Here is a 12,769-nt window from a genome sequence, read left to right as displayed (position 1 = left end):
CGTTCCCTGAAGCGGCCGGTGCCCAAAGCTAGCGCTTGTGCTGTCTGTTTCAGAAGTGAGGAGGGTACTGGGCTACTGAGGAGGGTAGAAGACCTTGTGTTCCCTGACTCAGCAGGGCTCCGAGGAGGTTTTTCATCCTGGTTCCTCTGCCGGTCTTAGGCAGATACTGAACTGATGGGAAGTCTTGCTTTTGCTGCTGGTGGACCTTGTCCTTCAGCTGGAGAGAATGTACTCAGCTCAGTGGCCTGTTTTGTGCGACGGTAGTGGGGCTTGGGTTTGTGGCAGTGCCATTTCAGGTGGTGTTTGGGCGCAGCTGTGAAGGTTTTCTTCCCTTTCTTCTCTCGCGCTGCCTCTGTGGTCGTTGCTGCCGCTCACCTGCAGTTCTGGCTGCACAAAGGTTTTCCCCTGGTAGGGTTTGGGAGAAGGTTTCAGACCACAGGTTGCCCCTTGCTACAGCCCAGGGCTGTGGGCAGCCGTGTTCTCCCAGCATTCCCATGAGCGTTGTTCTCCAGCTGCTCGTGCTCTGCTGGGTAGCAAGTAGAGATGTTTTGGCAGCTGTGTGTACGCTGTGCCTCCTTCCTGTGTGGTCGCGAGCCTTCCCAGTGTTTGGTTTGTCGCTGAGCGAGTGAGGTGGTGTGAAGGGCACAAGAAAGTGAGAGCGTGGCGGGAGTCCCTGCTCGGTCCTGCTCCACCTCATGTGTTGCCCTTATGTGAGTGGTTTTTGCAGACGAGATGACCAATACAGCAATGTTCCCTAGCTGCCTGGGGCCGCATACGCATGGCTCATGAGTGCCTGTGTCCTGATTTGGCCCTAGTGTGCTCTTTGTAGGGCTGAGAAGGAGAGGCCTGCCCACACAAGTGGGACTTGTTGAGGCCAAGGTTGGCTGACTGTGTAGCAGTTCCCAAGGGGCGCCCTTGAGTGTGGTGGATGTGCAGAGGACCAGGCGTGAGTGTGCTGTTGCCCCGGCTTGTTGTCTCTCTTCCGTCTGCTTCTAATTGTTGCTGTTCTTGTTGTCCCCCAGACTGTTCCTGCAAGTGGACAGACTGGATTGATGTGAGTTACCCAAATGGTTCTGACAGAAACAGTGGTGACTACGAAACCTTTGAGAACATTCGGAAGAACGACACCTCCTGGGTCTGCGCGAAGGTTGAGAATATTTCTTGCAGAGCAGAGAAATTCCCTGAGGTTGCCATTGAAGATTTAGGGCAGAAGGTGGAATGCAGTGTTGACAGAGGGCTTACCTGTAACAACAGCGATCAGCGCCCAGGTGGTATGGTACAGATACCGGTCTGCCTCAATTACGAGATCAGTGTCTGCTGCGTTCCCAACCGACCAGAGTGTTTCCCAACGACAACCCCACCTTCGTCCACAACGTCATCTCTACCCACATCAACAACTGCACCGACGCCATCGGGGCCTCCCAGCAGCACCACAACCACCACCACCCCAACCACGACCACACCGCCCACCAGCACCACCACCAGCAGCACCCCAGGCACAACGACGACTGCTCCTGGCACACCAACACCCACCCCGACGACTACAAGCACATCCGTGCCCACACCAACATACACCACCTCCCTGCCATCTCCAACCACACCACCTGGAGGTACTTGTCTGGTCTGTGCTCTCATGTGTTGCCTTGCTGTAGGAGAAATGAAGGTCTGCGAGCACCTCAGCTTGTGCCTTCTGTATGGGATCAGGGGCGGGAGTAATTGTTGTGCGTTCCCTGAAGCGGCCGGTGCCCAAAGCTAGCGCTTGTGCTGTCTGTTTCAGAAGTGAGGAGGGTACTGGGCTACTGAGGAGGGTAGAAGACCTTGTGTTCCCTGACTCAGCAGGGCTCCGAGGAGTTTTTTCATCCTGGTTCCTCTGCCGGTCTTAGGCAGATACCGAAGTGATGGGAAGTCTTGCTTTTGCTGCTGGTGGACCTCGTCCTTCAGCTGGAGAGAATGTACTCAGCGTGACCTGTTTTGTGCGACGGTAGTGGGGCTTGGGTTTGTGGCAGTGCCATTTCAGGTGGTGTTTGGGCGCAGCTGTGCAGATTTTCTTCCCTTTCTTCTCTGGCGTTGCCTCTCTGGCATCACTGCCACTGACCTGCAGTTCTGGCTGTAGGAAGCTTCGAAGGTTTTCCCCTGGCAGGGTCTGTGCAAAGGTTTCAGACTACGTGTTGGCCCTTGGGATGTGCCAAGGCTGTGGGCAGCCAGGTTCTCCCAGCATTCCCATGAGCGTTGTTGTCCATCCTACCCTGCACTGCTGGGAAGCAAGCTGACGTTTGGGCAGCAATGTGAGACCCCCTAACGTCCCAGTGAATCTGCCACTGTGACAGTACGCCGCCCGTTCCTGTATTTCCTTCTGAACATGTAGGAGTTTGCCTTTCTTCACGCAAATGAGAACTAATTTTAGTCGAAGGACTGTCCGTGTGGACTGTGTGGGTAGCAGCAGTGTATCTTACTTCCTCCTATCCTCCAGCATTATGACTGCACTCTTATTATGCGCGCAGTGCTTCTCTGTCTACCATGTCTTACGTCATGCTGTAAAAGCACAAACAGATGGCTCTGAGGCTGGCCTCTGAGTATCGCGAACGGTTTATAAAATGCTAATCAAAACCTATTTTAAAGGAGCCTGCCTTAGGGCCCATGATGAAATCTGGCTTGGTCATGTGAGAGGGAAAAAGCAGAGACGTGAATTTGGGGTTCCTAGCATGCCAAAATAGCTTGTGGGTGAGTAGTCTTAGAGGCCTGGGAGTTAGGTATGGAACGCAGATTGCTGCAGCAGCTGCTCGATTTCAGTAGAATCAAATGGCTCTGAGCATAATCAATGCTGGTATGAACAGGCCACATGAAGCAGCAGAGGGAACGGTGGTCTATCCGTAGAACATAGCATGAGAGCAATACAGAATTAACCAAAGGTTTCACCAATCAACTCAATGAATTCCCCTGGATTTAGAACCGCTGAACTCTTCTGTGCAATGTGAAGTCTTTAACACTGCAGGCGGGTGTTCCATGCGTCCAACATTGATCGCTGATAAAGTCTTTACATCAATGTCTCCCACGCAAGACGTAGGAGACTTTTTTAGTTATTCCTCTGTTAGGCAAAAGCCATTACTAAAACAGGTTCTGCTTTATTGCCATCCAAGTACCCTATGCTTCAGTTTCTTGAATTCCATTTGCTTCTTAGAAAATGAAATGAGGTTAATAACAAATGCGATTTGCCTACTTAAAACAAAACACTCTGTTTTCTCCCTGTCTTGAAGAGGGTACAACGACTGAATCAGGAACATCGACAAAGACGAGTACTCCAGTTACTCCTTCGGCTACCCCGCTGCCAACAACCAGAACGACAGAAACGGAAAGTTCGGTGTCTACCACAGGCACCACAATCCAACAGTCAACACCATCGGTACCAACAAGCACAGTGACGGTCACCACCTCCGGAGTCACTGAAACAGGAACGACCAGCAAACCCACCACTTCGGGACCCACACCCTCAGGATCCACTCCCCGCAGCACCACAATAATAACAGAACCATCTACCCACGAGACCACTACCACCGGGACTAGCAGCCCTCCCACAGGATCACGGACCACCGCCATCAGCACCCCCACCAGCAGCACCCCGGGCACAACGACGACTGCTCCTGGCACACCAACACCCACCCCGACGACTACAAGCACATCCGTGCCCACACCAACATACACCACCTCCCTGCCATCTCCAACCACACCACCTGGAGGTACTTGTCTGGTCTGTGCTCTCATGTGTTGCCTTGCTGTAGGAGAAACGAAGGTCTGCGAGCACCTCAGCTTGTGCCTTCTGTATGGGATCAGGGGCGGGAGTAATTGTTGTGCGTTCCCTGAAGCGGCCGGTGCCCAAAGCTAGCGCTTGTGCTGTCTGTTTCAGAAGTGAGGAGGGTACTGGGCTACTGAGGAGGGTAGAAGACCTTGTGTTCCCTGACTCAGCAGGGCTCCGAGGAGTTTTTTCATCCTGGTTCCTCTGCCGGTCTTAGGCAGATACCGAAGTGATGGGAAGTCTTGCTTTTGCTGCTGGTGGACCTCGTCCTTCAGCTGGAGAGAATGTACTCAGCGTGACCTGTTTTGTGCGACGGTAGTGGGGCTTGGGTTTGTGGCAGTGCCATTTCAGGTGCTGTTTGGGCGCAGCTGTGCAGATTTTCTTCCCTTTCTTCTCTGGCGTTGCCTCTCTGGCATCACTGCCACTGACCTGCAGTTCTGGCTGTAGGAAGCTTCGAAGGTTTTCCCCTGGCAGGGTCTGTGCAAAGGTTTCAGACTACGTGTTGGCCCTTGGGATGTGCCAAGGCTGTGGGCAGCCAGGTTCTCCCAGCATTCCCATGAGCGTTGTTGTCCATCCTACCCTGCACTGCTGGGAAGCAAGCTGACGTTTGGGCAGCAATGTGAGACCCCCTAACGTCCCAGTGAATCTGCCACTGTGACAGTACGCCGCCCGTTCCTGTATTTCCTTCTGAACATGTAGGAGTTTGCCTTTCTTCACGCAAATGAGAACTAATTTTAGTCGAAGGACTGTCCGTGTGGACTGTGTGGGTAGCAGCAGTGTATCTTACTTCCTCCTATCCTCCAGCATTATGACTGCACTCTTATTATGCGCGCAGTGCTTCTCTGTCTACCATGTCTTACGTCATGCTGTAAAAGCACAAACAGATGGCTCTGAGGCTGGCCTCTGAGTATCGCGAACGGTTTATAAAATGCTAATCAAAACCTATTTTAAAGGAGCCTGCCTTAGGGCCCATGATGAAATCTGGCTTGGTCATGTGAGAGGGAAAAAGCAGAGACGTGAATTTGGGGTTCCTAGCATGCCAAAATAGCTTGTGGGTGAGTAGTCTTAGAGGCCTGGGAGTTAGGTATGGAACGCAGATTGCTGCAGCAGCTGCTCGATTTCAGTAGAATCAAATGGCTCTGAGCATAATCAATGCTGGTATGAACAGGCCACATGAAGCAGCAGAGGGAACGGTGGTCTATCCGTAGAACATAGCATGAGAGCAATACAGAATTAACCAAAGGTTTCACCAATCAACTCAATGAATTCCCCTGGATTTAGAACCGCTGAACTCTTCTGTGCAATGTAAAGTCTTTAACACTGCAGGCGGGTGTTCCATGCGTCCAACATTGATCGCTGATAAAGTCTTTACATCAATGTCTCCCACGCAAGACGTAGGAGACTTTTTTAGTTATTCCTCTGTTAGGCAAAAGCCATTACTAAAACAGGTTCTGCTTTATTGCCATCCAAGTACCCTATGCTTCAGTTTCTTGAATTCCATTTGCTTCTTAGAAAATGAAATGAGGTTAATAACAAATGCGATTTGCCTACTTAAAACAAAACACTCTGTTTTCTCCCTGTCTTGAAGAGGGTACAACGACTGAATCAGGAACATCGACAAAGACGAGTACTCCAGTTACTCCTTCGGCTACCCCGCTGCCAACAACCAGAACGACAGAAACGGAAAGTTCGGTGTCTACCACAGGCACCACAATCCAACAGTCAACACCATCGGTACCAACAAGCACAGTGACGGTCACCACCTCCGGAGTCACTGAAACAGGAACGACCAGCAAACCCACCACTTCGGGACCCACACCCTCAGGATCCACTCCCCGCAGCACCACAATAATAACAGAACCATCTACCCACGAGACCACTACCACCGGGACTAGCAGCCCTCCCACAGGATCACGGACCACCGCCATCAGCACCCCCACCAGCAGCACCCCGGGCACAACGACGACTGCTCCTGGCACACCAACACCCACCCCGACGACTACAAGCACATCCGTGCCCACACCAACATACACCACCTCCCTGCCATCTCCAACCACACCACCTGGAGGTACTTGTCTGGTCTGTGCTCTCATGTGTTGCCTTGCTGTAGGAGAAACGAAGGTCTGCGAGCACCTCAGCTTGTGCCTTCTGTATGGGATCAGGGGCGGGAGTAATTGTTGTGCGTTCCCTGAAGCGGCCGGTGCCCAAAGCTAGCCCTTGTGCTGTCTGTTTCAGAAGTGAGGAGGGTACTGGGCTACTGAGGAGGGTAGAAGACCTTGTGTTCCCTGACTCAGCAGGGCTCCGAGGAGTTTTTTCATCCTGGTTCCTCTGCCGGTCTTAGGCAGATACCGAAGTGATGGGAAGTCTTGCTTTTGCTGCTGGTGGACCTCGTCCTTCAGCTGGAGAGAATGTACTCAGCGTGACCTGTTTTGTGCGACGGTAGTGGGGCTTGGGTTTGTGGCAGTGCCATTTCAGGTGGTGTTTGGGCGCAGCTGTGCAGATTTTCTTCCCTTTCTTCTCTGGCGTTGCCTCTCTGGCATCACTGCCACTGACCTGCAGTTCTGGCTGTAGGAAGCTTCGAAGGTTTTCCCCTGGCAGGGTCTGTGCAAAGGTTTCAGACTACGTGTTGGCCCTTGGGATGTGCCAAGGCTGTGGGCAGCCAGGTTCTCCCAGCATTCCCATGAGCGTTGTTGTCCATCCTACCCTGCACTGCTGGGAAGCAAGCTGACGTTTGGGCAGCAATGTGAGACCCCCTAACGTCCCAGTGAATCTGCCACTGTGACAGTACGCCGCCCGTTCCTGTATTTCCTTCTGAACATGTAGGAGTTTGCCTTTCTTCACGCAAATGAGAACTAATTTTAGTCGAAGGACTGTCCGTGTGGACTGTGTGGGTAGCAGCAGTGTATCTTACTTCCTCCTATCCTCCAGCATTATGACTGCACTCTTATTATGCGCGCAGTGCTTCTCTGTCTACCATGTCTTACGTCATGCTGTAAAAGCACAAACAGATGGCTCTGAGGCTGGCCTCTGAGTATCGCGAACGGTTTATAAAATGCTAATCAAAACCTATTTTAAAGGAGCCTGCCTTAGGGCCCATGATGAAATCTGGCTTGGTCATGTGAGAGGGAAAAAGCAGAGACGTGAATTTGGGGTTCCTAGCATGCCAAAATAGCTTGTGGGTGAGTAGTCTTAGAGGCCTGGGAGTTAGGTATGGAACGCAGATTGCTGCAGCAGCTGCTCGATTTCAGTAGAATCAAATGGCTCTGAGCATAATCAATGCTGGTATGAACAGGCCACATGAAGCAGCAGAGGGAACGGTGGTCTATCCGTAGAACATAGCATGAGAGCAATACAGAATTAACCAAAGGTTTCACCAATCAACTCAATGAATTCCCCTGGATTTAGAACCGCTGAACTCTTCTGTGCAATGTGAAGTCTTTAACACTGCAGGCGGGTGTTCCATGCGTCCAACATTGATCGCTGATAAAGTCTTTACATCAATGTCTCCCACGCAAGACGTAGGAGACTTTTTTAGTTATTCCTCTGTTAGGCAAAAGCCATTACTAAAACAGGTTCTGCTTTATTGCCATCCAAGTACCCTATGCTTCAGTTTCTTGAATTCCATTTGCTTCTTAGAAAATGAAATGAGGTTAATAACAAATGCGATTTGCCTACTTAAAACAAAACACTCTGTTTTCTCCCTGTCTTGAAGAGGGTACAACGACTGAATCAGGAACATCGACAAAGACGAGTACTCCAGTTACTCCTTCGGCTACCCCGCTGCCAACAACCAGAACGACAGAAACGGAAAGTTCGGTGTCTACCACAGGCACCACAATCCAACAGTCAACACCATCGGTACCAACAAGCACAGTGACGGTCACCACCTCCGGAGTCACTGAAACAGGAACGACCAGCAAACCCACCACTTCGGGACCCACACCCTCAGGATCCACTCCCCGCAGCACCACAATAATAACAGAACCATCTACCCACGAGACCACTACCACCGGGACTAGCAGCCCTCCCACAGGATCACGGACCACCGCCATCAGCACCCCCACCAGCAGCACCCCGGGCACAACGACGACTGCTCCTGGCACACCAACACCCACCCCGACGACTACAAGCACATCCGTGCCCACACCAACATACACCACCTCCCTGCCATCTCCAACCACACCACCTGGAGGTACTTGTCTGGTCTGTGCTCTCATGTGTTGCCTTGCTGTAGGAGAAATGAAGGTCTGCGAGCACCTCAGCTTGTGCCTTCTGTATGGGATCAGGGGCGGGAGTAATTGTTGTGCGTTCCCTGAAGCGGCCGGTGCCCAAAGCTAGCGCTTGTGCTGTCTGTTTCAGAAGTGAGGAGGGTACTGGGCTACTGAGGAGGGTAGAAGACCTTGTGTTCCCTGACTCAGCAGGGCTCCGAGGAGGTTTTTCATCCTGGTTCCTCTGCCGGTCTTAGGCAGATACCGAAGTGATGGGAAGTCTTGCTTTTGCTGCTGTTGGACCTCGTCCTTCAGCTGGAGAGAATGTACTCAGCGTGACCTGTTTTGTGCGACGGTAGTGGGGCTTGGGTTTGTGGCAGTGCCATTTCAGGTGCTGTTTGGGCGCAGCTGTGCAGATTTTCTTCCCTTTCTTCTCTGGCGTTGCCTCTCTGGCATCACTGCCACTGACCTGCAGTTCTGGCTGTAGGAAGCTTCGAAGGTTTTCCCCTGGCAGGGTCTGTGCAAAGGTTTCAGACTACGTGTTGGCCCTTGGGATGTGCCAAGGCTGTGGGCAGCCAGGTTCTCCCAGCATTCCCATGAGCGTTGTTGTCCATCCTACCCTGCACTGCTGGGAAGCAAGCTGACATTTGGGCAGCAATGTGAGACCCCCTAATGGCCCAGTGAATCTGCCAATGTGACAGTACGCCGCCCGTTCCTGTATTTCCTTCTGAACATGTAGGAGTTTGCCTTTCCTCACGCAAATGAGAACTAATTTTAGTCGAAGGACTGTCCGTGTGGACTGTGTGGGTAGCAGCAGTGTATCTTACTTCCTCCTATCCTCCAGCATTATGACTGCACTCTTATTATGCGCGCAGTGCTTCTCTGTCTACCATGTCTTACGTCATGCTGTAAAAGCACAAACAGATGGCTCTGAGGCTGGCCTCTGAGTATCGCGAACGGTTTATAAAATGCTAATCAAAACCTATTTTAAAGGAGCCTGCCTTAGGGCCCATGATGAAATCTGGCTTGGTCATGTGAGAGGGAAAAAGCAGAGACGTGAATTTGGGGTTCCTAGCATGCCAAAATAGCTTGTGGGTGAGTAGTCTTAGAGGCCTGGGAGTTAGGTATGGAACGCAGATTGCTGCAGCAGCTGCTCGATTTCAGTAGAATCAAATGGCTCTGAGCATAATCAATGCTGGTATGAACAGGCCACATGAAGCAGCAGAGGGAACGGTGGTCTATCCGTAGAACATAGCATGAGAGCAATACAGAATTAACCAAAGGTTTCACCAATCAACTCAATGAATTCCCCTGGATTTAGAACCGCTGAACTCTTCTGTGCAATGTAAAGTCTTTAACACTGCAGGCGGGTGTTCCATGCGTCCAACATTGATCGCTGATAAAGTCTTTACATCAATGTCTCCCACGCAAGACGTAGGAGACTTTTTTAGTTATTCCTCTGTTAGGCAAAAGCCATTACTAAAACAGGTTCTGCTTTATTGCCATCCAAGTACCCTATGCTTCAGTTTCTTGAATTCCATTTGCTTCTTAGAAAATGAAATGAGGTTAATAACAAATGCAATTTGCCTACTTAAAACAAAACACTCTGTTTTCTCCCTGTCTTGAAGAGGGTACAACGACTGAATCAGGAACATCGACAAAGACGAGTACTCCAGTTACTCCTTCGGCTACCCCGCTGCCAACAACCAGAACGACAGAAACGGAAAGTTCGGTGTCTACCACAGGCACCACAATCCAACAGTCAACACCATCGGTACCAACAAGCACAGTGACGGTCACCACCTCCGGAGTCACTGAAACAGGAACGACCAGCAAACCCACCACTTCGGGACCCACACCCTCAGGATCCACTCCCCGCAGCACCACAATAATAACAGAACCATCTACCCACGAGACCACTACCACCGGGACTAGCAGCCCTCCCACAGGATCACGGACCACCGCCATCAGCACCCCCACCAGCAGCACCCCGGGCACAACGACGACTGCTCCTGGCACACCAACACCCACCCCGACGACTACAAGCACATCCGTGCCCACACCAACATACACCACCTCCCTGCCATCTCCAACCACACCACCTGGAGGTACTTGTCTGGTCTGTGCTCTCATGTGTTGCCTTGCTGTAGGAGAAATGAAGGTCTGCGAGCACCTCAGCTTGTGCCTTCTGTATGGGATCAGGGGCGGGAGTAATTGTTGTGCGTTCCCTGAAGCGGCCGGTGCCCAAAGCTAGCGCTTGTGCTGTCTGTTTCAGAAGTGAGGAGGGTACTGGGCTACTGAGGAGGGTAGAAGACCTTGTGTTCCCTGACTCAGCAGGGCTCCGAGGAGGTTTTTCATCCTGGTTCCTCTGCCGGTCTTAGGCAGATACCGAAGTGATGGGAAGTCTTGCTTTTGCTGCTGGTGGACCTCGTCCTTCAGCTGGAGAGAATGTACTCAGCTCAGTGGCCTGTTTTGTGCGACGGTAGTGGGGCTTGGGTTTGTGGCAGTGCCATTTCAGGTGGTGTTTGGGCGCAGCTGTGAAGGTTTTCTTCCCTTTCTTCTCTCGCGCTGCCTCTGTGGTCGTTGCTGCCGCTCACCTGCAGTTCTGGCTGCACAAAGGTTTTCCCCTGGTAGGGTTTGGGAGAAGGTTTCAGACCACAGGTTGCCCCTTGCTACAGCCCAGGGCTGTGGGCAGCCGTGTTCTCCCAGCATTCCCATGAGCGTTGTTCTCCAGCTGCTCGTGCTCTGCTGGGTAGCAAGTAGAGATGTTTTGGCAGCTGTGTGTACGCTGTGCCTCCTTCCTGTGTGGTCGCGAGCCTTCCCAGTGTTTGGTTTGTCGCTGAGCGAGTGAGGTGGTGTGAAGGGCACAAGAAAGTGAGAGCGTGGCGGGAGTCCCTGCTCGGTCCTGCTCCACCTCATGTGTTGCCCTTATGTGAGTGGTTTTTGCAGACGAGATGACCAATACAGCAATGTTCCCTAGCTGCCTGGGGCCGCATACGCATGGCTCATGAGTGCCTGTGTCCTGATTTGGCCCTAGTGTGCTCTTTGTAGGGCTGAGAAGGAGAGGCCTGCCCACACAAGTGGGACTTGTTGAGGCCAAGGTTGGCTGACTGTGTAGCAGTTCCCAAGGGGCGCCCTTGAGTGTGGTGGATGTGCAGAGGACCAGGCGTGAGTGTGCTGTTGCCCCGGCTTGTTGTCTCTCTTCCGTCTGCTTCTAATTGTTGCTGTTCTTGTTGTCCCCCAGACTGTTCCTGCAAGTGGACAGACTGGATTGATGTGAGTTACCCAAATGGTTCTGACAGAAACAGTGGTGACTACGAAACCTTTGAGAACATTCGGAAGAACGACACCTCCTGGGTCTGCGCGAAGGTTGAGAATATTTCTTGCAGAGCAGAGAAATTCCCTGAGGTTGCCATTGAAGATTTAGGGCAGAAGGTGGAATGCAGTGTTGACAGAGGGCTTACCTGTAACAACAGCGATCAGCGCCCAGGTGGTATGGTACAGATACCGGTCTGCCTCAATTACGAGATCAGTGTCTGCTGCGTTCCCAACCGACCAGAGTGTTTCCCAACGACAACCCCACCTTCGTCCACAACGTCGTCTCTACCCACATCAACAACTGCACCGACGCCATCGGGGCCTCCCAGCAGCACCACAACCACCACCACCCCAACCACGACCACACCGCCCACCAGCACCACCACCAGCAGCACCCCAGGCACAACGACGACTGCTCCTGGCACACCAACACCCACCCCGACGACTACAAGCACATCCGTGCCCACACCAACATACACCACCTCCTTGCCATCTCCAACCACACCACCTGGAGGTACTTGTCTGGTCTGTGCTCTCATGTGTTGCCTTGCTGTAGGAGAAATGAAGGTCTGCGAGCACCTCAGCTTGTGCCTTCTGTATGGGATCAGGGGCGGGAGTAATTGTTGTGCGTTCCCTGAAGCGGCCGGTGCCCAAAGCTAGCGCTTGTGCTGTCTGTTTCAGAAGTGAGGAGGGTACTGGGCTACTGAGGAGGGTAGAAGACCTTGTGTTCCCTGACTCAGCAGGGCTCCGAGGAGGTTTTTCATCCTGGTTCCTCTGCCGGTCTTAGGCAGATACCGAAGTGATGGGAAATCTTGCTTTTGCTGCTGTTGGACCTCGTCCTTCAGCTGGAGAGAATGTACTCAGCGTGACCTGTTTTGTGCGACGGTAGTGGGGCTTGGGTTTGTGGCAGTGCCATTTCAGGTGCTGTTTGGGCGCAGCTGTGCAGATTTTCTTCCCTTTCTTCTCTGGCGTTGCCTCTCTGGCATCACTGCCACTGACCTGCAGTTCTGGCTGTAGGAAGCTTCGAAGGTTTTCCCCTGGCAGGGTCTGTGCAAAGGTTTCAGACTACGTGTTGGCCCTTGGGATGTGCCAAGGCTGTGGGCAGCCAGGTTCTCCCAGCATTCCCATGAGCGTTGTTGTCCATCCTACCCTGCACTGCTGGGAAGCAAGCTGACGTTTGGGCAGCAATGTGAGACCCCCTAATGGCCCAGTGAATCTGCCACTGTGACAGTACGCCGCCCGTTCCTGTATTTCCTTCTGAACATGTAGGAGTTTGCCTTTCTTCACGCAAATGAGAACTAATTTTAGTTGAAGGACTGTCCGTGTGGACTGTGTGGGTAGCAGCAGTGTATCTTACTTCCTCCTATCCTCCAGCATTATGACTGCACTCTTATTATGCGCGCAGTGCTTCTCTGTCTACCATGTCTTACGTCATGCTGTAAAAGCACAAACA

General features: G+C 52.2%; 1 protein-coding gene across 1 annotated transcript in view; it reads left to right on the top strand.

Moving 5' to 3' along the window:
• Positions 1-12,769, top strand: part of MUC2 (mucin 2, oligomeric mucus/gel-forming) — a 65,610-nt gene that overhangs the window by 33,580 nt on the left and 19,261 nt on the right. The window contains exons 33-38 of the mRNA XM_054197883.1: positions 1,023-1,610; positions 3,255-3,734; positions 5,379-5,858; positions 7,503-7,982; positions 9,627-10,106; positions 11,243-11,830. Coding sequence (XP_054053858.1) covers positions 1,023-1,610; positions 3,255-3,734; positions 5,379-5,858; positions 7,503-7,982; positions 9,627-10,106; positions 11,243-11,830 — 3,096 coding nt within the window. The remainder of the gene's footprint in view (positions 1-1,022; positions 1,611-3,254; positions 3,735-5,378; positions 5,859-7,502; positions 7,983-9,626; positions 10,107-11,242; positions 11,831-12,769) is intronic.

This window comes from Rissa tridactyla, chromosome 4 (genome assembly GCF_028500815.1).
Source record: "Rissa tridactyla isolate bRisTri1 chromosome 4, bRisTri1.patW.cur.20221130, whole genome shotgun sequence".
NCBI classification, from domain to species: domain Eukaryota; kingdom Metazoa; phylum Chordata; class Aves; order Charadriiformes; family Laridae; genus Rissa; species Rissa tridactyla.
This window is presented reverse-complemented; position numbering and strand designations above follow the sequence as displayed.